The sequence below is a fragment of the Pelecanus crispus genome, chromosome 12 (assembly GCF_030463565.1).
Source record: "Pelecanus crispus isolate bPelCri1 chromosome 12, bPelCri1.pri, whole genome shotgun sequence".
NCBI lineage: Eukaryota > Metazoa > Chordata > Aves > Pelecaniformes > Pelecanidae > Pelecanus > Pelecanus crispus.
This window is the reverse complement of record NC_134654.1, coordinates 5,929,643-5,956,815: the sequence shown is the minus strand read 5'-3', so window position 1 is coordinate 5,956,815 and position 27,173 is coordinate 5,929,643. Positions and strand designations below refer to the sequence as shown.

The 27,173-nt window shown below is 55.8% G+C and overlaps 1 protein-coding gene across 4 annotated transcripts; it reads right to left on the bottom strand.

The window, feature by feature from the left end:
* Positions 1-185: 185 nt before the first annotated feature.
* Positions 186-27,173, bottom strand: FLOT2 (flotillin 2). 4 transcript variants are annotated; one of them, XM_075719394.1, is made up of 14 exons: positions 27,047-27,173; positions 26,820-26,938; positions 24,660-24,783; positions 24,276-24,587; positions 12,616-12,697; positions 7,751-7,841; positions 3,165-3,288; positions 2,612-2,730; positions 2,064-2,177; positions 1,852-1,971; positions 1,206-1,420; positions 828-1,011; positions 514-663; positions 186-332 (listed from the first exon to the last, which is right to left on the bottom strand). In XM_075719394.1, exons 1-14 carry the CDS (start codon positions 27,171-27,173, stop codon positions 294-296), a joined length of 1,920 nt encoding a protein of 639 aa, XP_075575509.1. In that variant the 3' UTR covers positions 186-293. The 4 variants fall into 4 exon arrangements, with proteins under 4 accessions (XP_075575509.1, XP_075575512.1, XP_075575511.1 ...); XM_075719397.1 differs by lacking the exons at positions 7,751-7,841; positions 24,276-24,587; positions 24,660-24,783; positions 26,820-26,938; positions 27,047-27,173 and adding exons at positions 9,706-9,796; positions 21,817-21,867; XM_075719396.1 differs by lacking the exons at positions 24,276-24,587; positions 24,660-24,783; positions 26,820-26,938; positions 27,047-27,173 and adding an exon at positions 21,817-21,867.

The window sequence follows — 27,173 nt, the reverse complement described above, 5'->3', positions numbered from 1 at the left end:
AGGCACCGGGATTGCAACACCAGACAAGCTGCCAGTCATAACTGGGGATCAGATCCAAGCCCTGGCCCGATACAATATACAGTTAGTTACAAAATAAATCCCCTCCCACCCTTTGTAATAAAAAGAGCAGCTGATTGGACATGCATCTTTCTGGCCCTACAAAATAAGGCACCAGAGCTTAAAAATGAAACTCCAATTGTCTTTGATATAAAAGGAATTCCCACGTGTTGAAGGCAGTTGATGTCTGAGTGCATAACAGGGAGTGATCTTCACTAGCTTTGGGTTGGCCAGCCTCATGCCTGGGCCCCGGTGGCTTTCTGGATCAGGGGGATCTGTAAGGAGGGGAAGAGAGAAGCTGTTAGGGCTGGAGGAGGGGGAGGCAGGCAGCTGCCCACACTCTGCGGCTGGGCAGGCCTGGGGAAGGAGAGGCTCCCTAGGAATCTGAAAGTTTTCAGGCAAGTCCTTGCGCCCTAAGAGCCGCAGGAATTTCCAGCTGCGGGGTGCCCAGCTCACCTTTGTGAGATCCACACCGGTGATGGCACGCACAGAGGCGGGGATCTCGGCCAGCAGACGGTTCACCTCGGACATTTTGTCGCTGCTCTCTCCGCTGAGAATAACGATCTCGTCCACTTTGGAGAGGGGAGCAGCCACTTTGGCAGCGATCTGGGGAGGCAGGGAAGGAGGGCAGGATGAGCAGAGAGCCAAGGAGCTGCTCCCCAGCCTGCTGGCCAAGCTCATGGGGCCTCTCTGGGCCCCAAGGAGACCTGGCCCAGCCTGGGAACATCCCACCACTTGCACAGAGCTGGGGAAAGCTGCTCCCTCCTCACCTCAGGCAGCGCATCCAGCACTAGAGCCAGCTGGGCAGCTTCTCCATACTGCTGGAGTGCTTCAGCCTTCAGCTTCATCCTCTCAGCCTCCGCCATCCCGATGGCCTCAATTACATAGGCCTCTGCTTCTCCCATCTTACGGATCTTTTCTGCCTCCGCCTGAGCAATGAGGACTTGCTTCACCCTGGAAAGGGAAACCCAGCCCTCCAGCAGCCCGGATCCCTGCAACGTACCCAGCAGCGCTTCCCTCCCTCCGTTCAGCCACGTGCCTGCCCACGAGCTGGGGCTCAGGCAGCACCCGCTGCACTTCACTTCCACCTCACCCTGACCCAGCGTGCAGCTGGGCTCAGGGCTGCACCAGGTCATGGGCTCACTCACTTCTCGCCCTCGGCGATCTGCTGGATACGGTAGGCTTCGGCCTCGGCCGGCCGCTTCACAGTGGCTATCAGCTCCTTCTCCATCCGGATGATCTCCTTCTCTTCAACATCAATCTGCTTCTTGCGCTGCACCACCTCTATTTCAATTTCTTCCTGGCGGATCTTCTGCTGCTCCCGCGCACTCTGGAGCTCGTAGGCCAGCTGGGCCTCCGCAGTCTGCACAGGGGAGAGAAGAGGGGTCTTGGCCATGATCTGCTGTGTGCAGACATAAGGACCCTTGGCAGGCCCTGAAAACAGACGTCGCTCCTGCTCTGGACCAAACCTCCACTCAGAGGTGACATCCCTATCCTCAGAGCTGCACTTGCTGTCCTTCCCTGTGCGCTATTCCCACAGTACTTGAGCTGAACCAGCTCTGGGTTCAGCTTAGATGACCCTCCCCATCCTTCCACCTCCTCCTAGTCCCACCTAACTGTTGCAAACAGGAGAGCAATCTGCTGCAAGGAGCTGACACTGTGACAGAGAAACCTGGGTTCTCCACCTCCAGCTCTCCTAACACATGCAGGAGGAGGAAGCTGGCAAGTCCCAGAGCTACCGATACCATCATGAACCAGCCAGGGAACGGTGGTGGGCTGTGGGATACCTCTCACCTTAATGTTGACCTCCTCACTGAAGGCAGCTTTCTGCAATTCGAAAGCCCGTCTGGAATCTGCTATTTTGGTATCTGCCATGAACTTGACATCCAGCATTTCTTTCTTGCACTCTGCCTCCTGCAGAGAGGAAACAGAGAGCAGAGCTCCAGGGTGTGCAGCTGGAGCAAAACAGGCTGCTCCAAGGAAGCCCAGCACGTCTCTGGACTCACCCGAATGCCAGCATCTCGCTCGGCTTCTGCCACACCAATGTCTGCATCCCTTCGGACAGCCGCAGTCTGAGTCTTTCCCAGGGAGCTCAGGTAATCCACTTTATCATAGACATCCTGGAGAGGAGAAGGTAAGTCAGAACCACTTCCAGCGAATGACTGCATCTTGCTCCCTTCCTGTTGAAGCTCAGAGCAACCACTTGTGCGGTTAGGCCAGGGTCAGAACGAGCCATGTCAGCCTGCGGCCAAACAGAAACAGGCGTGACAGGGAGAGGCGACATCTTCCCTCTGACTCTCTGGAGGCTCAGTTATCAGCGAGCTCTTTCCACAAGCCCTGTTTACAGAGGCAGCTACCAGGTGCTCTTTGCCCAGCTGCCTGGATACAGGACATGCTGTGGCGGCTGTCATGGAAACTCCCGGAGGGCTGGGGCAGGCTGTCAGCCGGAGCCTTTCAGCCAGCTGCAGCAGAGGAGCCAGGGCCAGGCTCTGTTGCGCTGCCTCTACAGTGCTGCCAGGTGCCCCGTAGCGCAGCACCCTACGTCTGGGCGTACCTTGATGGTGAAGCTCAGGATCTCGATACCCATGCGACCCACGTCAGGAGCTGCCACCTCCCGCACCAGCTTGGCAAACTGATCCCTGTCCTGGTAGATCTGTTCCACTGTCAGGGTACCTGCAGAGGGAAGGAAGGCGAAGCACTTTATTTGGAACAGATAACACACAGCGGTGTGGATCTAAGCTCGGCAACATCCTCGTTGCCCCTAATCTCTTCAGGTCTGGGCACAAGGGCATAACCCTCTGCCCAGGCCTTGCAGTGTGCACCAACATCTCAGTCTCACAAGTGCAACCACCACACACACGTGCCACCTGTAACCCGTGGGGACTCAGACATCTCTTCCTGCAGGCACTGCAAACTTATTTATCACAACACCCAGCCACACAGCAGGAGGTGCCGTAGGGGAAGAACAACCTAAGATGCCACCTCTGCGGTCAGCAGAGGAAGCACCTGTTGTGGCTGCTGCGGCGGCAGAAATACTGCTGGGACCAGCCAGCAGAGAAGGGAGAAAGCTACTCAAGATGTCTTCAAGAGCGTGAGCCCCTCCGCACCTAGGATGGAGCGCAGATGCCCCTCCAGCGTCTGGAGGACCACGTTCTTCACATCCTGCACGGTCTTCCCCAAGAACTGCTCACAGGCCACAGCCAGGAGCTCCTTCTCGGTCATTATCTTCACCTAGAGACAGGAGACAAAACCAAAGGGACTGAAGGTGTCTATCTGAAGAGGGACAGGCACCCAACAGCAGCAGCAGCAGCAGAAGCAGCAGTACCACCACCACGCTGCCAGGCCCCTGTGCTACCAGTGCTCCAAGGGACCATGCTGAGCTGTCACCACACTGAGCCAGGCCACCAGGCCAGCCAGCGAGCCCCCACTCGCTGCTGCTGGGGAGAGTCCTGCTGCAGGCACACACAGCAGTTCCAGCGTCCGGGGCAGACACCTCTCCAAACCCTGACTGCAGCTCAGCGTGGAGAGGTGCTCCCTGCAGCCATCTATCCCACAGCAACGGCCACTGGGTGATGTGGGGACAGAACCTGGCCCTACAAGTCCCACCTGATGAAAACTCTACCAAAGAGCCCTGAACTACCCGTTCAGCCACTGCACCAACACCAGACCTAGGAGGAGAGGGCTTTCTGTGACTGCCCCTGGCCAAAAGCCATTTCATTACCTTTCTCTTCCTCCTCCTTCACTAGAAATAATTTTTCCGACACAGGAAAGGCAGAGAACAAGGAAGAGTCTGAAATGCCCAAGGAACAGCTTGGGAACAGGGGCTCCATTCGATGTACCCTGCAAGGAGAGATGAGACGAGATGGCCGTAGCACACTGGTTTGTCCTGCTCGTGGCTGGGAGCTCCACCCCAATGTGCCATGGCCAGGACTTGGTTGTCCCGCTCCATACGGTCAGTCTGGTAACGATCCCCAGAGGTGGGAGACAGCCGCCCCAGCGCTGCTTTCACCACCCACAGTCAGAGCCAGCCGTAAAAGCATCCCCAGGTCCAGCCAAGCCAGAGTCTTAAGATGGTCCTGCTGGTCATGGGGCTGCTTTTCAAAGGCAAAGTGGGTTAAAAATCCCTATGGAGTACATTAGGCAGTGGAGGTGTGTGCTCATGGAGCTCTATAGGATCCAGCTATGGATGGTGACAGCTATGGATGGTGACACCAAGGTGACAGCTCCTGGTGGCCAGGTCCGGTCCGAGGGCTCAGGCAAAGCCTGGACACAGGGACGTCTGTGTGTCTGGCAGCACCAGAGAAGGCAGCAGGGCCATATCAGCCACACAGCTCTGCTGGGACCTCTGGGTGCTGAGCGGGTCCCACAGCACCCTCTCATGGAGGCATCTGGGCTGGGCAGTGCCTCCTGTCCCATGAGATGCCAGTGGCACCCTGCATCCTGCCCCATGGGCCCTGGCTGGACCTGCTGCTACCTGCAACGCCAGCACGGTCCTGGCTCAGAGACCTCCAAAGCTTCAGGCACAGCACAGGGGCCCTACAAGGGTCCCAATGCACGCTCGTGATAGGTTCACGATCTACAGACCTCATCCTGCCACCTACAAGACTCCTTTTCAGGGTCAAACTTCTGGCAAAAGCAACACAACTATTTCTTGAGAAAGCCTGGTCTGATAGCCTGCGAGTACAAAACGATCCTGCAGCCCAACCTCCGGAGCTGAGCAGCAGCACCCAGCCCCAGCACTGCCAGAAAGCAGGACAACTGGGACTGGCCACCATCTTCTAAGGGGACTGGAGGTGGACCATGTTAGATGTGGCAAGCTGACCAAGACTCAGCTGCCACAACCCTACCCCTAGGTAACATGAAGAAACACCAATCTGGGCTGAGGCTATTTTCTACCTTTGCTTCTCTGGCTGGGTCTCCCAGTCAGAACGCCAAACTGCATCTCAGGCAAGCGTGGTAATCCTGTTCTGCTTTCTCCCCAAGACCTCTGGGCTCCTTACGGGGCCAGGCCACAGCGGTTTCTTGTCCCTGCACCCTGGGCCAGCAGTGTGCACTTTCTACACAAGGGGGAGTTGGAAGAGCTGCTCACGCAGCTGCACCCGGGCGCCTGCGCCCTGCACAAGGCTCATCTTGCAGCAAACAGGAGGTTTTTGCAAATACCAAAACCAATTAGACTCAGCAGAAACGTTTATGGTGTGCATCTGCCAGCAATTCCACCTCTCTAAACAATCCCCACCCCTCGGGAGCTACAGAGAGGACAGTCAGAGCACAGAGCGGGATGTTTGTTAAGAGAGTCCCTGCAGTACTTAACAGGAGCAAGGAACGATTCAGCCTCTGTGAATAAAGCCAGCCAGCACTCTGCCCATGCCAGTAAAGCCCGGGGAGCCCGAACGAGCCTGGCTATCCGCTCAATATGGATGTCAACCTACAAAGCAAAGGTTGCACAAAACAGAGTTGAGCAATTTGCGCTCAGCTTGTTTCCAGTATTTCAGACAGGGCACTGCGACACTTGGTGCTTCTTCAAATGTCATTCACATCAGAGAGAGAGTTTAGCTGGCAGGAAATCAGAGAGCCTCTATAAAACAATCCCATCTGGAGGATCGATACTGCTGCACCCAGCTCCAGCCAGCTGCAATCACAGCAAGGGGTGAGCAGAGACAATCCAATTAGCTTGAGGCTCAGAAAAATGGTACGGAAGGATACAAAGCCCAGCATGGCGTAAGGCAGCAGCATCCCAGTGCACCCCAAGCACCCAGCCAACACAGGAAGGAGGCTACTGGTGAGTACTCATTACATCTCTCTTCAAAAGGACAGCATCCTTAGGCACATTAAGCACTTCTAGCATTACGGCAAACATTTTAAAAGGTTATTTCTCTAGTAATAATCTGTTTGCTTTTTTCCTTTTTTGCACAAGTTCTTAAAAGAAAAATGTTTGCCTCAAAAGTATTTCTGCAAAATTAAGGTAACTTCTGCCATGCATGTCCCCAGCTGCCTCAAGCCTGCTTTCTGCATGGTAATTCCTTGCATCTCACAACTCTAAACCTTTAAAATTAATGGACTGTGGAAAAAAATGAACAGTGAAAAGAGAGAATAACATGAATGAGGTGAATTGGGAGCTGCATTTTTAAATCAAGGCACCTGGTGATCCAGCCTTCTGCTACCACGTGCCACCCACCCTAGACCATTTTGCAGGCAATGGAAGGATGTCCCAAAACTAGGTCAAAAAGGAATGCTGGCTTCACAGAAATACCTTTTCCAAATACAGAAGGAAAAAGCCTACAGATTTATGAAATGTGTGTGAGGAAAGACATGAGTGCATGCATTTTGCCAACCATGCAAAGACCACTGTGGTTATGTGACACATTAGCAGCTAAATGGATATAAAAAACTGAAAAATTGAAGACAAGTATGCTGGTTCACACCAATTAGAGCCACGATGAGCCCAAGATGCTGGCTCCCGTACTGGTGCTCTTGCACGTAGCCATGTTCCCCAACAGCAGTGGGGCGACAGATTATCCACTGTTGAGCCACGGTTGTGCCCAGCCCTTCTGCCATGTGCGACAATCCAGAAACTGCTCCTGGCTGAATTCATATCCTCAGTTACGCACAGACACGGCACGCAGCTCCTCTGCAACGTCAGTTTAGAGCAAACCAATGGACCTAGGGAGGAATCCGCTGCTCTGGAAAGCACTGGGTGAAATCTGTCAAGTGCTTGGTCTTAAAAGGGCTGCAACAGCCACGGTGCTTGTCCCTGGGGGGAGCCTTTTGACGCACGTGGGATTTTGGTCACATCACTGCATCATTCAGCAGCTCCCCTCAGCTCCAGCTGCTCACCACAGGGAACGTGGCAGTCACCTCTCCTGCAACAACAGACCTGGGCATGCCTTGGACACACGGTGACCACAGCCTTGTGCACACTCTGAGAATTGCTATCTTGGTTTTATACACCCAGAGGGAGCTGTCAGGAGCAATTTTCAATCAAAGCATCCAGCTGCCTATTTGAGGAGTCAAATTCAGTTGAAAGCTAACAACGTTTTCTTCCCAGTATCCTCGCCATGGCAGGACCTGGTCACAAGGACAGACTGTATCAGGGCAGCAGACCTTGGAGTCTAAGAAATGCAGGTGTTTAAGCGTGCTACCACAAGCAGCAAGAGCTGGTTTTCACATATGAAGAAGGCTCGAGAGAATCAAAATTCAATTCAAGCCAGAAATTTTATACACAAATTTTAGTGCCTGGAGGAACCAAGTTATTTCTTTAAACTTTAACTCACCGTGAAGAATTACAAGGTCCACATGCTAATAATAATAATCCAAAGCAACATAACGCTCGATACCATCTCAGGAGCGAATGGCTCAGTCCTGCAGGGTCACACACAGCTCCAAGGGCACCGTGGTACATCAGCGTTTCACAAACAGATCAAGTCACTCCCACATACCTCATTTGCCACGTGGACAAATGAGACACCAGAAAAAGAGGAGTGATTCTGAGGAGAGGAGGAGAGGTCACAACCCCCTTCACAACACGGGACATGCCGCAGTGTGTTTGAACCCACGAGGACAGCGCGGTTTTGTACAAGAATTTGTTTCAGAGCAGTTGACTTCTGTTCCTGGACAACAGCAACCTCTTAAGGGGGAAAACCAGATGTAAGTTAGAGACATGCATTCCTGAAATGATGTTTTGGAGTTACTGTACCTGTGCCACACCTGTGACAGTTAAAGCTACCCCCTCCGCCGTCTCTACGTCCTCACACCTGGGCTGTAACGTCATTATCTCTAGGGAAATCCTGCCAAAAAACGTAAAATATTTGCACGTTTCCAGGTAACACACACTCAGCTCTTCCCCTTGCATCTCCTGCCCCGGGCTACCTGCCGCACTCATCACAGGTAATGCAAGACAGGTGCAGTGTGCAGCCAAGGGACTGCATCTGTGACCAGAGACAGACAAGTCACTCTGGCCAAGACAGAGATTTTCAGATAACGCTTAAAGGCAATTTATCAGCAAAGAAAGGCTGGGAGCCAGACTGCAAACGATACTGTGACCCTTTCCCTTCTGCTGGCCTAGCAAGGTAGCCAGAGGCTAGCAGCTTTGGGACCCCAAAGGGCCCTCCATCAGAGGCTCACTGTGCCACGCTGCCCAACGCTGGGGCAGCGCGTGCTCTCGCTGGTGTCACTGGTTTAAAAGCACAGCATGGAGCTGGGATGCTCCCGCCCACCCTGCGCTGCCACCCCCACAGGAGCCCTGGTGCTTGGCAAAACCTGGCGCTGATGCTGCAAGAAGCAGCCCTGCCTTTGCCCTCCCTGGGTTAGCATTAACACAGACCTACCCCCTGATCTGGTTCACCTCTCTCTCTCTATTTTTCCTGCGTCCCATGACCCAAAGGCCGATAGGAGTGAGTCTCCAGCTCTTTATGGCCATGCCTGTATAGTATCAGGCACCCCAGAACAGATCCTGCAGCTCCAGAGCTTTCTCAGTCACCCAAGGTGGGCTCGAGGTACTTTGGCCAGAGCCAGCAATCTGCAGCTCATGATCTGGTAAAACAAAGAGACATACTTGGCTGTGGCAGGTTCTGCTTTAGGAAGCAAAGCCTGACTCTCGTGTCAGCCATAACAAGTGGGGAAAGCGTTAGGAGTCAGGACAGGGAGCCACAGGGCAGAGAGCTTGTGTCAGTGAACATTAGGTCAAACATCTGAACCACAAAGGGGCTGCACTGGGCTGCTGCGTGCGCGCCAAGTTACTCCAGGATTGGCTGGAGGTGCCAAAACTTATCTCTGCAAGTTCATGCCTGCCTTGGCCACTGTCCTAATTAAACTGGCACGCAAGCCGGGAACTGATAAAACAGATCCCACTGTCCAGGATGCACACAGGCATTTTTTGCCATATGCATTCACAGCTTTAATCAGCTAGTGCAGGATTTTAGCCGTATGAAGACCTAATCTATACTTCGAATTTAATTTCAATACTGTGCTGCTTCTTAGCTGGCAAGTCACAGGGATATTTGGTAATTACTGTTACATAGGTTGTAACTGCTCACAGTGCAAATGCTAGTCCTGTATGTTGAAACTCATCCAAGGTCTCTATGCTGTACTTTCAAATGTGACAACATCCAAAATGGGCACTGTCCCCATGTGGAGGAAGGAGGGCTGAGCAGAAACCCACATCCAACACTGCAGAGCCAGGTACAGTGGCAATTTCCCCACACGTGTACAGGTTTCCTTTTGAAACGGCACAAAACCTGCCCTTCCACCTGCCCCAAATCCTGTACAGAACCCAACCTGGCCTGCTTGGGGCTCCGCACAAAAGTGGATGCCCTTCTGCTTGCCACCAAGCACACAATGGAAACAGGGCTGTCGAGGAAAGGGTTACAGCTGGAGCAAATGTCTGCTGCGTTATCAGAAGCAGACAGTACATCGATGGGGAATTTGGAATTTGCCAAGTATGCATCTGTCTGCATTACCTATAAACTGTGGAGTGCGCCCCAGGACAAGTGCCGGAGAAGGGGAAGGAGAGGAGGGTATTGAGATTTCAACTGCCCCATTAGAAAACCATTAGTTTTTAACGTTATCCTGCTGCTGCTGCTGCTGTTGCTGCTGCTCAAAACAGAGGAATAAACAGTTAGACACAATGTTAGGAAGCTGGTGCATTATTACCTGTGCAACCCCTGTTACGTACAGTGGGACCCCCTCCGACGTCTCAATATTCTCACAGCGACAGAGGATGGTCATAACCTCCAAAGACAGTCTGAGCAGCGAGGAATAAGGGTAGGACAGCAAATACACAAAGCAGTTATCAGAGAGTAAGACACTCATTGCAAAGGACAGACGAGACTTTCAGGTTTCGGCTTTTCCCTGTTCAGTTTGCCTTTCTCCCACTGCCCGATCCCAGGGCTCTGTAATGCTGGGCCAGACCAGCTTCCCTCATCACGGCAGGGAGTTTACAGCATCCAGCTGCTCCTTTTAATGAGGCTAAACAGGCTGGGGGCTCATCTCTGCCCTGCATCCCATAAGTCACCGCAGATGAGACTGAACCACATATCCCACCTGGACTGCCGTCCTGGAGTCAGCTGGAATTCTCTGTTGGAGTAATCTTCACACACAGAAAATTCCATTTTGTAATAATTTAGATGTTTCTATGGCAACATTTAAGAGGGGCCAGAAAAATGAAAACGCCAGGGACTTGGCTACCCACCCCTGGCTATGGCACTGATGAGAGAAGGTGCTTCCAAGTACTGTCCTGAGAAGCTGGACACCAATTGGTTCCCCCAGAGGCATGTAAGACCGAGCTGCCTCTCTCACTGCTTTTATTTCTGACCCTTAAACAGGGACAGGATTTTTTTTTCTTTTTTTTCCTCCAGTCCTCAAGGTTGCAGCAGGATAAGAGCCCAGCACCCTGCCAGCTCTAACTGTTCCTTTTGTTCCCAGGTTAGTGCTACCTGGCGGGATGCCGCTGACAGCAACACAATCGCTGCTGTCTCTCTTGCTTTCAGCACTGGCAGTCCCTGAAAAGATGTCCTAATTTTGGAGGAGGAAATCTGCCTCACTCTTCGTGTTAATGCAGCAGGCTCCATCTGTGGCACGGCTTATGGTATTTGGGAAAGGCCCTGTTTTCAAAAGAATTTAAACCCCATATCCCATGACATGAACCGGGGGTACAGATTTTAAAGTAAAAGATTTGCTTGGGTGCTGGCATTCCTGTCAAGAGTTCTGTTTGCTAAATAATGTACAGACCTCTATCATATGACAGCTCATTCCTGGCAAGCAGTTCTTGGCCTTAGACTCAGCTTTTGCTTAACTTAATAAGTCAGCCTCCTGAATACATCTGTTATCTCCTGCACACAGCAGGTCAAGGTCCTGCACTGTTCTCTGGGCTTCTCACACAACAAGAGGAAGAGCAGAAACCATTTGTTCAAATCAACAGTCCTCTCCACAAGATGCCTCACAAAAATTCGGGAATGAAGCTTGTCTGGATCAAACACAGTTCTTAAGCACTGAGCCCACAAGCCGGGCCTTTCTTTTGCCTCCCACCTCATACGAGCATCGCTGGAGAGCCCGGGCTAAAGCAGCAGGTGTTAGCTGAGACCTCTTCATGCAACTGGAGCACTATGGTAGGCTCTTGTAGAAATCCCAAGTACCAGCCACCTGGGAGAGGATCTGAGAGCTGTTGTGAGTCAGTTGCCAGCAGCAGCCAGGACCCCTTCGAACAAGGCAAGCTGCCTGAACCCCAGGTGAACAGCAGCTACGGTAGTGTATCATCTGCAGAGCGAGGGCAGCAACATGCTCACTTCGTCTGCTGGTGGCAACACATGAACAGGGAAAAAGAGGTGCAAAGATCAGGCAGTGAGGGTTAACTACAACCTCTGGCCACCACTCAGTGCAAAAACCCAAAAGTCACGTCTTTATCCTTTTTCCCTATTATTTTTTTTTTTTTACACAGATGGTGAAAACCTGCATTGATGAGCATGACGGAGGTGTTAAGAGAGAGTAACATTCCCACAGATCCTAAAGACGAATTGCTACGTTAGCAGGACAGCAGCACTATCACAGCATGTTAGTTCAGAGACCAGCGCGGTAAGAAGCAGCAAGCAAAATCCATGACTGAGGAAAGGGAGAGAAAGGAAATCCCGTGGTTTTAAATAGGAACACAGTCTGCTCCCAAGGTGACAGCAGTCAGCACATCTTTAGAAAAAGAGACTTGAGGAGCAGAAGGGGGCACTGGCCCACTGCATGCCCCAAACGTGTTTGTTACTGGGTGAGGGTTTGGGGCATGCTGGCCAGAACTCAGCTCCTCTTGTGAACTCATGGATGAGCCAGCCCGGTGGCCCCGCTGCCCAGCACCTCTGCAAGAGCCTTGTAGCTGCGGAGCGCTGCAAAGGCAGTGGAGGAGAGCAGGGCTCTTGCCTTCCCCAGCACAGGAAGAAACACACTGACCAGCCAGGCTACAGCCCTCTCAGCTTGGTGGGTTTTAGGTAACTCAAAAACAACCAAAAAGGAAAAATAAAACAATCTGACTGCCTTGGGTTTGAAGATAGTTGTGGACAGAGAGACCATTTGAAAAGTACTTCAGCTGAAAGCATGGGATTTCTTTTCTTTTTTGTCTTTTGCACTGTGATATCCAGCTGTCCCCACAAAATTAGTCAGCACAGAACTCCCCCATCCTGTGATTTTATTTTGTACATCATCAATCATCACTTACTGTCAGGTAAGCCTGAAACGACAGGGTTATCTCCTGCAGGGCCCTGGACAACCTCAGCCCCATCACTCAAAGCAGAGGACGGCCAGAAGCTGTGCGGTTGTGAGTGACCCTACGCTCCCCACGCTTCAAGGCACGACACGGGGCACGCGTTGCTCCTTCCAGCTACTGGCAGTGCTGTACGCAAGGCAGCCTGGCTTCGAAGGACCAGGAGCTGGTCACGGCCAAAGGCAGCGGGCTGGGCTGACGCTCATCCATGATTTCATAGGCAGTGCTCAGTCCTGTGTTCCTAAAGATACTGCTGACAGCCCCACTGGGATGGCTTTGCCTAACTCATACTCCAAAAACACAAATAATGGGGGTCTCCTTACCTTTGGGTGTCAGTAATGCACCACCAAGCCCAGGCCCAGCCTCCATATACATACTGCTTTACATCAGAGCCACAACAGCCACCTGCAGCACAGCAGAAAGCACAGGAGATGGAGGGATTACACACATGCGTGTTGCTCAGCCAGGGACAAAGCTGCACCCAGACCGAGTCATGAGCAGAATAACTTCGCAACAAGCCTGCCCAGCCCCTGGGTGCTGAGGAAAGGGCATCCTGGGGGGGGTCATCGGATCCCCCAGCCCCTCGGAGCAGGGGAAGCACTCTGGCTCGGCCATGTTACAGCAACAGGTGCTACCAAGCCAAGCTCTGTGCAACACGACCCAGAAGAATCCAAGCATACTTGCAGTGTCTGATAAAATAGTCAACACAGAAAACTCTTTCCAAGATCCAGAGCAGCCCTGGAACACCCTTTGGTCAGCCATAACACAGCCGGCCACCAAGGAACCAAACGCTCTCCTCACCTCCACACCTCACCTCTCCTCACCTCCACCTCCATGTGACCACGGCAATTTTCCAAAGGCAATCTTTTTTTTGGAATTGTCTTATAAAATTGGAAAATAGTATTTGTTAATAATTCAGTGTGACAAACAATAACACACAGAAAGTGACTGTATTTCAAACCAGGGTTTTATTTTAGTTTTGTTAAGCGGTTCAAGCATTTTTAGCAAACAGAATCGTTGTAAGCACGTGCTTCAGTATCTTTAACTGTGATGCACCCGTTCTGTCATGGAAAACCATGTAAGAAATCCACCTCCTTTTCCTCAGCCACACTGCAAACCACCCTAAACCCATCAAAAAGCTAGCAGTCAGAGTTGAGGAGGGGAGAACCCTTGCACTCCCCAAAAACATCTTCTAGTTCTGGCTCATGCAAGTACTGTGGTTCCTGAGGCTTTCACGGTCCATCACAGAGCTGTGCCCGGAGTTTGGGCAGCCTCTAGAACTCCTCAGACACATTTAAGATTTGACCCCAGTGAAGCCAGAAGACACTGTCTGGATTTTCCCATCTTTGATTCAAGGAATAAGACGCCTGCTACCTTCCAGGAGAGCACCCTGCCAGCGACCAGCCCTAGGTTTCATGCCTGGCAAGGGAGGAGCTCTGCAGCTCGCCGGCTCGGACCAGGGCTGTGAGCTGCCATCTCCGGGGCAGATCAAGCCAGCAGTCCCTCCCTAGTCTGTTATCCATAATCACACTTGTTACAGCAGCGCCCGAGGGCCCCAGCAAGGCAAGCGCTGTACCAACAGAGCAAAGAGACAGTTTCAGCCCTGCGGGATGTATCTACGCAGGCAAGACGGAGCCAGCGCAGAGGAAGAGCAGGCACACAGGGAAAACAGCGTGGCTGCAGCACTGTGGGAGCTTCGCACTGCGGGAGAGGAAAGGGAGAACTCTGAAGCCAGCAGACGGCAGCCACAGAAGACAGCCCTTTCAAGAGAGATGACGATTATTAGGTTTGCTGCAATAGGTCAAAATGAAGAAGCAAAGGCAGCACGCATCTAGGCCAGCGTGCTGGCAGGGCCCTCTGGACCGCAGGAGGGGACTCTGTCCTCCCCATCCTCCTCCTCCCCATCCTCAAGTGTTTGGCCATCCTCCACTACCAGCTAAAGACACCACCTGCTTTGCTGGCTTCCATGCGATGGTTGATAAACTGGCAAATTGGCCCCATCTACAGTTCTTCACCCTCCGACTTCAGTAGGAAATAAACACAAATGGGACGTGGATTTACACACTTTTTTCAGGTCTCCTGTGCTCCACAGACTAGAGTAATATTCTCCCGTCACCTCAAAGTCAGCCTCTGGATAGCTTCTTCCTGTAGCTGGAAGGTTATTTCAGCCAAGCAAGGAGTTACAGAAGCTGATGATACAATATCCTGCAGCATATTAACCGCAACGCCTCTTAACATTTCTTGGAGGACGTCAGCCCAGTTAGCTCAGCCTTTTAGCCAGGCCCTTGTTTTCCAAGAACAGGAAGGGAGGTGTTCCTGGCAGTCAGGAAAAGCAGTTCCACATGGAAAGGTATTTTATTTCACAGGGTCTATGTGGTCTTTACCGAACTGCTGGTAATCGTTTCATAATAATGTTCCAAGAAAACTCTGCACCCTACACCTACCATTGTTACAAGAACGTGCTTCTCCACACAGACGTTTCTTTTCTTCTGCAGGCAATGCAAGGAAATACATTATTTAGTATCACACCCAAAGCGAGCCCCGTGCTTGCTTCCCAGCGCTACACAACATTGCTGCACTGCACAGTTTGCTAAGCTAGATTATATGTCAAAGAATGCTCAAAACATAACAAAAAATGGGAAAAACTAACACATTAAACAGGAGCAGGATGCCAGCTGGTGGCTTTCATGCAAGCCGGACGTCTGAGTGCAGCAGAGCTCTGTCCTGGTAACACAAGTCAGATGAGCTGAACGCTCATTTTCCATTGCAGTCCTGCAGCCTCTTTCCCAAGTCTCAGAGAGCAAGTGAAAAAGGAACCAAAGTGAAATCTTTGCAAGGCTAAAGAATAAACCCTCTTGCACAATGAGATTTGGCAGAGAAACTGCCTTTTCCAGCTATAATACGCCCACTGTTCTAGCAGGCCGGGTCTCACAGCCGCTTGGCCATCGCTTCCACAAACATCCACCGTGCCTCTTCCGGGGCCGTGTACGGCAGCCAGGCACACTACAAACGGAGGATTCATAGCCGGGAAGCTGCCATCCAGCTTGGCCTCTTCCCAAACAAAGGGGTCCCATGTTCAAGCGAGAATTCCCAGAGCCAGGAGAAAGCACATTGTCTGGGTTTGGTTTTTTTTTTTTTTCTTTAATGAAATGAGATTAATCGCTTGGGAGTTTGTAGATAAATGGAGCTCTCAGCAGATGCAGGAAACTGCTGCCCCGATGGACGGCACGCAAGGAAGAACAGGAGCCTCAACACTTACGGGGCCACAGGGCTCAAAACATCAAAGCCAGGACAACCTGAGGTTGTGAACAAGCTCTGCGTTGTTTGTTCTCCCGAGGTAACTCAAGGCAATGAGCTTGTATTCTGGCAGGAAGCGGTGAGCGTTCAGAAACCAGGTTGTGGTAAACAGGCTGCTACGATAACTCGATAACTATATCCCAGAGACCGTTGTAGGCTGAACACAAGAACAGAGCAGACACCGCTGCCTTCACCTGCACAGAAAGAGCTGCCACCTTCACACCTCAGTTCAGGGCAATCTGGCGCTGAAGTCTCCTCATCCAGGAGGACCCACCGCCCAAGCTGGGAATAAACAGCTCCGTCCAGTCGGACAGAAGCTGCGTTTGTTAGAAAAACAGCCCCGTGCCGGGAAATGTCATGGGGTGCTAGCAAGCGAGTGCAGAAAGCGAAGGAAAAATTGATAAACAGTTACTGACAAAAAACATCATGGAGAGGAGAGAAAAAGGCAAGGACATACAGAAAGAAACTCACGTAATAAAGCAGGGTCTAGACTAAAGTCAGCGTCTGGATTCTTAGGCCCTACTGTGCATATAAATTAGGCTTTGTCCACATGCGGAAATGGCACAAGGTTAACAAAAATTAATTTTAAAGGATGCAGGCTTCTGAGCTGAATCCATAAAAATCCTTTGATGGTGACTACAGCAGATGAAAGCAGATTATGCTGGCTACCTTGTTCTGGATGTAATCTATATCAAAATGACTCATTTCAAGCTATGAGTATCAATGCTACAGAGCAAGTTTAAAAACACACATTTAGTTTAACTCATCTTGTAAACAGAAACCCAGAGAAGACAAACCACAGTGAAGTTACACAACAAAACTACAAAACTACCAAAAGGAAAGCCCCGAGGCTGTTCTGTCCACCTTTCTCCTGCTATGCTTTCTGAAGAGTAATTTGCAAGTCTTGGAGATTTAAGGAGCACCTGATAAGGTAAACCTTGAGCCCCACCACCTGCAAAAAGCTGAGGAACGACCTCCCAAGAAGGAAACACCACAGAGGAGCTGCATCAGTTGCCTTTTGTGCAAGCGGTGAATAGCTGTATTGAGCACTGGCAATCTCATGCTACAAACTTGAAACAAGCTGTGATGCTGCACTCTGGACTGCGACCACTGAGCATCACAAGCAGCATGAAACCAACTGCTGGGAAAGATTTTTGGCTAGCCAAAATGGAGAACCTAACTTTGCAGGAGCACTCAGTTAAACCTGGCAGACCACAAGCAGTGCCACTAGAAGTCTTCTGCACCGCTCGCCTGGTGCGAGAGGTAGAATACTGTGATCTCAACCCTGGGGAACAGTTTTGAACTCCAGCTTCAAAGGCACAAATGCAGACAAGGGTAAAACCTCACGTGAAACCCAGCCGAAGCTGCCTACTCCTTCCCACAAACTCATGCTGCTTTTGAGGCTGAAGAACTGGAATTGCAGCTAGCCAGCATCACATAGGCCTGCAGTTGGAAGCGGAGGGGCAAACCAATGCCATCAGCCCCACCACGAGCGTTAGGTCTCAGATGGCTCTTGCTGCTCACCATGTCATTCTGCAGTCCGCAGCCTGCACCTTCTCCTCCTGTTTCATTTTCATGCAATTGACTGTTCTCACGTTCTCCACATTTCTCCTTATTGAACTGCATCGTATTTCTTTTGGACCATTCGGTCAATCTGTTGAATTCGTTTTGATTCTAATCCAGCTCTTCAAAGCTCTCGAATCCGTTCCCAGCTCAGTACTGTCTGCAAATTCAATAAGCACATTCTCGATTCCATTATCCAGGCCAAAACAAGGAACTTACTTGATAAATCCTTTCAGCTGAACAGTGAGCCACTGTCAAGTTCCCTGGCAATGGTTTTCCAGGCAGTTTCATATTAATTTTATAGTGTCTGAGAAACCAGTTCCTCCTTGCAATGTGGACTGTAGGCCTCTTGCAGGAAGGGCTTGCAGAGCCTCAAGAAACCTTTATTTCAGGCTTTCAAAACTTAGAGAAATACCATAAAAACAGCACAGTCACATTGGCTCAAAATCATGACCAGTTCCTCTTGCGGGAATAAGAAGGATGCAGTAACAGGATGCAAGAGCTTAGAGCAGCTCTGGAAGGGTTAACTACCCCTGACTCCTGGGGTGCGGCAGGAAATGTTTACACAAAACTGGAATTAACTGCTAGCTCTTCTTTCACTTTGAAAGAGATCAAGGCGCCCCAAAGGGTGCTGTACTAAAGTTTGAGAAACTGAGCCGGATGGTATTTCTCAAGCTGACCCCTGAGAAATTGTGAAACAGGCCTTAGTGAAGGCAAGGTGTACAGTATCTGCGGCTTCTCCTCATCCCCTCGAGTGCTAACCCACCCAAGAGGGAAGTCAGATTAGCCAGGCACGGCTCATTCTGAGCAAATACACATTGGTTGTTTTCTTCTAGGTGTCTATGAGCAATGTATTTGTTTCAGTATTCTCCTAGGAAATAAAGCTAGGCTGACCGGGCTGCAACTCCCCTGCCTTTTCTTCCTCCTTTCACATCCTGAACTTTCGCTGAAATAGCAGTTTTTTCTGACCCAGAAACACGGTGGGCTGCGCCAACCTTCCCTCATCACGTATCTCCAGGCACTCACCTTGAAGCTGTTGGACCATTGCTGTGTGGTGCCACCCTGCAGCCCTCATCAGCCTGAAGGAAAATGCCCCAACTATAGAGATTCGGGCAAAACCGTGTACTTAATGGGAACCGTAGGATGAGCAGGGCTACTATAAATTACATCTTTTTATTATGAGACTCTGCAGAAATATTATAGCTTAATATTTCAAAATTAGCAGATTGATCCTTAGCCATGAAAGCTGTATTCAACCAGGCTGTAACCCAAAACCAGCATTACGTACCTAAGACAACCTATTTAGCTGGTGGGAACATTTGGATATCAGGATGAAGAGGTACTTTGTGTATCTCCCTGAAAACTCAACTGGCTCCAGCCGCGCTTGGAGAGGACTCAGTGATGGGCCAGGCGCCTGCCAACGCTGCCTCAGAGCTTGCACCAAACCTCACTGGGAGGCTCCCAGCACCGCCACCCTCCAGCAAAGTCAGACTGACATTCCAGAGAGACCACCATCGTCTCCGTAGGGCTTTGTGGAGCATTCTTACAAAGCCTGGGCTCTACCTTTCATGGAGGGATTGGCTAACCGAGTGCAGTTTCTTAGAAGGAGATGGGTGTTGCTCAACAGGGCAAGGATGCGAGCGTCAGTGGAGTGCTGACCCGTGCCCAGGAAGCAGGTTCCCAAATAAGGCTACGAAGCTCCTGCACACACAGACGTTCCCAAGGCACAGCCGGCTGCTCCTGGAGCACAGGAGGAACTCAAGTGTCTCACAAAAAAGAGAAAAGAAAGAACACCACTCGTCAGAAAAACCCCACATGCCAGGGGAAGCACATGACCAAACTTCCTTCAAGAGGCACAGGCTAAATTTACAGTAAAGAAAACTTTCCCATCAGCTTCATGATTTGGAGGTGCCTTCCCGCAAAGTGAAGTCTTTCAAATAACAGTTGTATGACAACTCAAGACTGCAAGCCAAAAGCCTACTTTTAATATTTTTTGCTGTTGGTTTACTCCTCCTTTTGCCCTCTCTCCCCAAATCCAACCTAGTATCATGCAAACAAATGCTGGCCCCCAAGGTCCTCTCTGCTTTTCCCCGGAGAGACATGGCTCAAGATCCTGAAACTACAACTGCTTGTAGTTACACGCCTCCCACTAATGCCCTGGCATTTACTCTGCACGTAAGCACGGAGGAGCTGCAGGGCTCTGCAGAGCTCCCGCAACCTCTCAGGCTGCCCCTGAAGCTCAGAGACCCTGCTCTCAGGAGACAACGAGCGTTTGCAGACCACGCTGGGCAGTGATGGGGAAAGCCACATCTGGTGGCAGCACCGAACCCAATTCCGACTCGCAGAGCCCGCCGTGATTTGCGCTCCCAGAACACGGCCGAACATTGAGGAGTGTCCTCGGCTCGCTGCCCTAGCTGCCGGAAAGCGTAACACTTGGAACTGCAAGCAGATGCCACAAATTCCTGCTGGCTCATCCTGCAAGCCATGTTTTGTAAACTTCAGAGCTGAACAGAGGTGAAACCAAGCTTTTAAGACTGAATGGCATCCCAGCACACCTGGAGCACGGCTTCCCGATTCCTCCTGCCGGACATGGTATTTCACCAAGTGTCGCCGATTTTGACGAGGGTCCCTTTGGAGGGGAGCGCAGCATCAGCCCTAGAACCCAGCTGGGAACTGCAGAGACGTGCAGCAGCTGCTCCCAGAAGACCAGGAAAACTGCAAGAAATACTGCTGCTCCAGGCAGCTGATGGGTGTGGTTCGTAACTCCTTAGAAGCAGCCGCCACAGCAGGCGCATTTGTTTCCAAAACTGCAGCCTGCTTCTGGCAGCTCCTCAGTAATTCCCGTAACAGGTCTGTTACTCAAGAGAGATGAACTGATAACACACCAGCCAGAAGCAAGTGCCACAGCCCTGCAGGCTTTGGCTCCAAAAACATAACAATGTAGTTTCGCACGCACAGCAGAGCTGGGATCGTAGCAAATCCTTGACGTTCACATGCATTTTCTCCCACCTGAGTTTAGGTTGAGCGTCACAGCGCTTGCCACAAAACTACTCCAGTGTTGACAGAAAGGATGTAACGTGATTGAAGGCAGACGAAGTGAGAAACATCAGTGTCTATTCTGGTTATTACCTTGCACTTGGCCCCAGCCCATCACACAGACTGAAGTATCCAGCCCTTACATCACCTAACGGTAATTAAGTCCTGTCCACGTGCAGCCTGGTTTATGCCAAAGTCCACTCTGGAGCTTCGGCAGAGTATTGAAGCAGCTACAGGTTGAATCGGACACAGGGGATTCCACTGCTGGTTTATTTAACCCTCATCTAAGCAACGAGCTCACTGGATGATAACATTACACATATTTGATGGGCATCGACCGCGTCCAGCGTCAGCACCACCGAGAGGCCAGGCGACGTGCGAGTTAAGGAAGCAGCAGTAGGATACGATGGATGAGAAGGGAACCCAGGGACAGGCCCTTGGTGCCCTGCCCCAAGCCGCCCTCCCTGTCCCAGCGGGATGCTCGTGCCCGGCTCCCCTTCCCTGGCAAAGCCAACCTGCCCCCCAGGAACAGGACAGCTTCTTGGTAATCCACGGCAGAGGCTGTTGGCAGCGGCCCAGAGCCCGGCAACCTCGCCGGTGCCGCTGCCTGACATCATCGGAGAGCAGCAGCAGCAGCAGCACCGGGGTGTGCCACTGGCACCACCACCTTGCCCACCGCGCTCTGTGCTGCAGGGACCCCACCCCGGGGTCCACGTGGGAGGGAGCTGCCTGCCACCCCAGGGCACCCACTTGGCAGGGACACCTCCCAGCACCCCAGTGCCCACCCACGGCAGGACACCCCCCGAACAACGCCGCAAGGTCCCCTCATGACAAGGGACCCCCCCCCAGTGCCCCCTCAAGGAACGGTCTCCCCCCATAACATCCCAGTGCTCCTTCAGGGGATATCCCCCCCCTCCCCAAATCACAGGGCACCCTGCAGTGGGTACCCCCAAACACACACCCCAGATCCCACACTCCCCCCTCCAGACAGGACCTCCCATTCCCCACCGCCTCCCAGGATCCCCCCAAGGCAGGGACCCTCCCCAGAGCTCCTCCATGACAGGGACACCCCCCCCGAAGCCCCTCCATGACAGGGACACCCCCCCAGAGCACCTCCATGACAGGGACACCCCCTCAGGGCCCCTCCATGACAGGGACACCCCCCCGAAGCCCCTCCATGACAGGGACACCCCCCCAGAGCCCCTCCATGACAGGGACACCCCCTCAGGGCCCCTCCATGACAGGGACACCCCCTCAGGGCCCCTCCATGGCAGGGACACCCCCCCAGAGCCCCGCCATGACAGGGACACCCCCCCAGAGCCCCTCCATGACAGGGACACCCCCCCAGAGCACCTCGCAGGTTCCCCCCATTGCAGGGTCCCCGCTCAGCGCCCCAAAGCCCCCCTCTGAGGACAGAACCCACCCCCCAGCACCGGATCCCATGGCAGGGACCCCTCCAACCCCTGAGGGTCCCCTCACAGCCAGGACCCCCCAACTCCCTCCGGGGTCCCCTCCTAGCAGACCCCATTTCAGCCCCCCCCCCCCCCACACACACACAGAGGGACCCCTCAGCCCCCCCCTCCCTTCACGGCAGGGCCCCCCCAGCCCCTGCGAGGCTCCGGCCGTACCTGACACCACCAGCGCCTCGTTGGGCCCCACCGTGTGGCAGTTGCCCATGGTGCCCACACCGCGGCCCGCCGCCGCCCCGCCGTCCGCTCCCACAACCCCCCGCGCCGCCCCGCCCCCGCCGCCATGTTGGGAAGGTCCGCGCCGCGCCCCGGGGGCGGGGCTGGGCCTCCGGCGCCGCCGCCATGTTGGGTGCCGGGGGCCTGCGCGCGCGCGCGCGCGCGCGGGGGTAACATGGGGCACGCGCCTGCGCGCGCTGCAGCGCGTGCATGGACGTGCAAGGCGGCGGGGGGGGAGGCGCGCGCGTGCACCGCAGCGCGGGCGTGGGTGTGCAAGGCGGGGCGCGCGCGCCACAACGTGCGGGGCTTCTGCACTGCAGCGCGTGCAAGGCGGAGCGTGTGCGTGTGCTGCAGCGTGTGCGTGCATGTGCAAGGCAGGGCGTGCTGCACGGCAACGTGTGCAAGGCAGAGTCTGCGTGTGCTGCAGCGTGTGCGTGCATGTGCAAGGCAGGGCGTGCTGCACGGCAACGTGTGCAAGGCAGAGTCTGCGTGTGCTGCAGCGTGTGCGTGCACGTGCAAGGCAGGGCGTGCTGCACGGCAACGTGTGCAAGGTGGGTGTGTGCGTGTGCTGCAGCGTGTGCGTGCATGTGCAAGGCAGGGTGTGCTGCAGGGCAACGTGTGCAAGGTGGAGTGTGTGCGTGTGCTGCAGCGTGTGCGTGCATGTGCAAGGCAGGGCGTGCTGCACGGCAACGTGTGCAAGGTGGGTGTGTGCGTGTGCTGCAGCGTGTGCGTGCATGTGCAAGGCAGGGTGTGCTGCAGGGCAACGTGTGCAAGGTGGAGTGTGTGCGTGTGCTGCAGCGTGTGCGTGCATGTGCAAGGCAGGGCGTGCTGCATGGCAGCGTGTGCAAGGTGGAGTGTGTGCGTGTGCTGCAGCGTGTGCGTGCACGTGCAAGGCAGGGCGTGCTGCAGGGCAACGTGTGCAAGGTGGAGTGTGTGCGTGTATGTGCAAGGCAGGGCGTGCTGCATGGCAGCGTGTGCAAGGTGGAGTGTGTGCGTGTGCTGCAGCGTGTGCGTGCATGTGCAAGGCAGGGTGTGCTGCAACTGCAGTGTGTGCAAGGCGGGTGGGTGTGTGTGCTGCAGCGTGTGCGTGCACGTGCAAGGCAGGGTGTGCTGCACTGCAGCAGGTGCACGTCTTGGCAAGGCAGGGCAGTGGCTTTGCTGCAAGCGTGAGGCAGGGCGCACTGCCTTGCTTGTGCATGCGTGTGTGTGTGCAGGGGGCAGTGCGCTGCGCCGTACAGCATGCACGTGTGCTCATTGCATGGGCGCCCTGCATTGCATTGCAACCTGTGGGGCTGCAGGAGCAGGAAGCCCAGTCTGCCCCACAAACGCGGCCGCTGCCTCCCAAAATCCCGGGCTGCGGCTGTGCAGCAGGGGCTGCCCCGCTCAGGCTGCCGGGGCCCCGCGCGGGCCGTGCTCTGCCCCCTCGGACGCCTCCATTTTGCACCTGTCCCGACGCGCAGGAGCGGCGCAGGAGCTGACAGGCGGCTCCCTCCCTTCCACCAACGTCACTTTTATTGCACGACAGCAGTGGGGGCTGGCGTGGGGCTGTCCCCGGGCCCCCCCAGCCCCACCAGCCTCTCGCTGGCCTCCCAAAGCGCCCGGGCCAGCCGGTCGTCGCGGGCCACTGGCCATGGCTCTTGCAGGCAGCAGTCGGCAAAGTAGCGGCCGCTGAAGCGCTCGAGGCCCTCCTGCGTGGCACAGTGCAGGGAGGTCTGGGCGCCCTCGGCCGCGTCGCGGAAGAAGAGCCAGACCAGCGGCAGGAAGAGCGGCTTCAGCCAGAGCGGCGCGTGGCGGAAGAGCTCCGTGTTGACGAACCCTGGGGCGAGGGGAAGCGGCCATGTCGCACCCCGGCTCCCAGCGGGGAAGGGCCCACGTGGGAGCCAGTTGCTCTGCTGCAAGAAATGGAAGTGGCCGCGCCAGGGCCTTCCCCGGGGGCAAGGGTGCGCTGCGCAAAGGGACGCTTCGCGCAAAAGGACACGCGGTGCACAGGGACGCTGTGCAAAGGGGTGCTCCTGCAAAGGGACGCCCATGCACAGGGATGTTTCACGCCAAAGGCGCACTGTGCAAAAAGCGCATCGTGCAAAGGGACGCCGTGCAAAGGTTGCACGAATGCAAACACATGCGCCGTGCAAAGGGATGCGCCGTGCAACGGGAGACGCCATGCAAAGGACGCTCCGTGCGAGGGGACGCTCCACGCGCAGGGATGCTCTGTGCAAAAGGCTGCACTGTGCAAAAAAAAGCGCCCCGTGCAAAAGCAGCCCTGTGCGCAGAGCTGCCCCACGCAAAGCACGCACCACGCGGAGGACGCCCTGCACGAAGGGATGCCCCGTGCAAAGCACACCCCAGGCAAACGCTGACGGTGAGCCCACCCCGTGCCGCCGTCCCCAGCCCCGGGTCCCTACCTGGGTGCACAGCGTAGCACGTCACCTGGGTGCCCTGCAGGCGCGTGGCCAGCTCGCGGGCGTGCAGCACGTTGGCTAGCTTGCTGTCGCAGTAGTCCTGGAAGGTGGACAGCAGCCCCGGAGGCGGGCGGCCCAGGGCATCGGGGCGCAGGCGGCCGGCGCAGTGGGCGCGGGAGGCGACGATGACCACGCGGCTGGGCGCGCAGCTCTGCAGCCGCTCCAGCAGCAGCTGGGTGAGCAGGAAATGGCCCAGGTGGTTCACCTGGAAGGAGAGGCTGAAGCCGTCCTCCGTCGTGCCCCCGGCGCTCACCCCTGCAAAAGGAGACGCTGCAGCCCGCAGCGGGTGCCCTGGGGGTGCAGGGGGGGTGGGATGTGGGTGCTCACCAGCGTTGTTGATGAGGAGGTGGAGGTGGGGCTCCTGGCGCAGGAAGGCGCTGGCGAAGGCTCGCACCGAGCGCAGGCTGGCCAGGTCCAGGTGCATGAACCGCACCTCCGTGTTCCCCGTCTCCTGCAGGCAGAGCGCAGCCTGGGCCAGGGCCGGGGCGGCCAGGGTGGGGGCACCCTGCCCAGGGTGGGGGCACCCTGCCTGGGGTGGGCCTGGATCCAGCTGGGGCAGGGGGGATGCTCTGGGGGCTGGATCTGGCCCAGGGTGAGGGGGGCTGCACGGTGCTAGGGGTGGGTGGGGGTGCCTGGGCTGGGGGTGCCCGTGCAGCCCCTGTGGTGTGGGGTGCCCATGCCTGGGGGTGCTCTGGGGTGGCCTGGGGGGTGTCTTGAGGGGGGCTAGGGTGCTTGGGGATGTCCCATGGGGGAGTCTTGGGGATGCCCCTGGGCTGCCTGGGGCTGCATCATGGGGGTCTCCCAGAGGTGCTCGTGGGGGTGTCCATGTGACGCCCAGGGATGTCCCATAGGGGTGTCCCATCGGGGTGTCCTGGGTGGTGTCATGGGGGTACCCACGGGGGTGTCTCAGGCGTGTCCCAGGGGTGCTGGGGGGGTGTGCCATGGGAGTTTCCTGGCAGTGCCCATGGGGGTGTCCTGAGGGTGCCCCTGGGCTGCCTGGGGGTGCATCATGGGGTGTCCTGGAGGTGCCCATGTGATGCTCAGGGATGTCCCACGGGGGTGTCCTGGGGGTGCCCATGTGATGCCCAGGGATGTCCCATGGGGGGTCTCAGGAGTGCCGGGAGGGTGTACCAGGGGGGCTTCCGGGGTGTTTGCAGTGGGGGGGGTCCTGGGGGTCTCCATGTGATGCCCAGGGATGTCCCATTGGGGTGTCCCATTGGGGTGTCCTGGGTGGTGCCCTGGGGGTGTCATGGGGTACCCACAGGGGTGTCTCAGGGGTGCCCCTGGGGTGCCAGGAGGGTGTACCGGAGGGTTTCCTGGGTGTTCCCATGGGGGGGGGTGTCTCAGGGGATGCCCCTGGGGTGTCCTGGGGGTGCCCATGTGATGCCCAGGGATGTCCCATGGGGGGGGTCTCAGGGGGTGGTGCCCCTGGGGTGTGCTGGGGGGTGTCCATGGGGGTATCATAGGGGTACCCACAGGGGTGTCTCAGGGGTGCCGGGAGGGTGTACCAGGGGGTTTTCCTGGGTGTTCCTATGGGGGGGGGGGGGGGGTGTCTCACGGGGTGCCCCTGGAGTGTCCTGGGGGTCTCCATGTGATGCCCAGGGATGTCCCATGGGGGGGTCTCAGGGGGTGCCCCTGGGGTGTCCTGGGGGTGTGCCATGGGAGTTTCCTGGCAGTGCCCATGGGGGTGTCCTGAGGGTGCCCCTGGGCTGCCTGGGGGTGCATCATAGGATGTCCTGGGGGTGCCCATGTGATGCTCAGGGATGTCCCATGGGGGGGGCCTCAGGGGGTGTCCTGGGGGTGCCCATGCAAGGTCCAGGGGTGTCCTATGGGGGTGCCCGGGGGTGTCCTGGGGGTCTCCATGTGATGCCCAGGGATGTCCCATGGGGGGGGGGGGGTCTCAGGGGGTGTCCTGGGGGTGCCCATGCAAGGTCCAGGGGTGTCCTATGGGGGTGCCCGGGGGTGTCCTGGGGGTCTCCATGTGATGCCCAGGGATGTCCCATGGGTGGGGGTCTCAAGGGATGCCCCTGGGGTGTCCTGGGGGTGCCCATGCAAGGTCCAGGGGTGTCCTATGGGGGTGTCCTGGGGGTCTCCATGTGATGCCCAGGGATGTCCCATGGGGGGGGGGGGGTCTCAGGGGGTGTCCTGGGGGTGCCCATGCAAGGTCCAGGGGTGTCCTATGGGGGTGCCCAGGGGTGTCCTGGGGGTCTCCATGTGATGCCCAGGGATGTCCCATGGGTGGGGGTCTCAAGGGATGCCCCTGGGGTGTCCTGGGGGTGCCCATGCAAGGTCCAGGGGTGTCCTACGGGGGTGCCCAGGGGTGTCCTGGGGGTCTCCATGTGATGCCCAGGGATGTCCCATGGGGGGGGGGGTCTCAAGGGGTGCCCCTGGGGTGTGCCAGGGGGTGTCCTGGGGGTGCCCCGGGCTGTCCCACGGGGCTGTCCCGGGGGTGCCGGTGGGGGGGGGTGCCGGTGCCGCGGCCCTCACCGTGCGGATGCGGCGGGCAGCGGCCTCCCCCCGCGGGACGCTGCGGGCCGCCAGGACGACGCGGGCCCCGCCGCGGGCGAGCTCCAGCGCCGTGGCCGCCCCGATGCCGCCGCTTCCCCCTGCGGAGCGGAGCAGAGCGCGCAGCGGTGAGCGCGGGGCCGGGCCCCGTTCCGCCGCCGGGGCCGTTCCGAGCCCGGGCCGGGGCCCGTTCCGCGCCCGGCGCTCACCGGTAACGATGGCGGTGCGGCCGCGGAGCGCGGGGCGGCCGGGGGCCGGCGGGGCCCGGCGCAGGCCGTGGCGGAGCAGCGCGTAGAGAGCCAGCAGCAGCCCGGCGCCCAGCAGCGCCCACCCCAT

Bases quoted from the DNA above. Each gene is read 5' to 3' on its own strand.
- FLOT2 (XM_075719394.1), bottom strand. From the start codon at position 27,173: ATGGGGTGGGCGCTGCTGGGCGCCGGGCTGCTGCTGGCTCTCTACGCG. The intron at 26,939-27,046 runs GTGAGCGCCGGG...TCCGCTCCGCAG, and splicing joins CCGCACCGCCATCGTTACCG to GGGGAAGCGGCGGCATCGGG. The intron at 664-827 runs GTGAGGAGGGAG...CTGCCTCCCCAG, and splicing joins TGCTGGATGCGCTGCCTGAG to ATCGCTGCCAAAGTGGCTGC.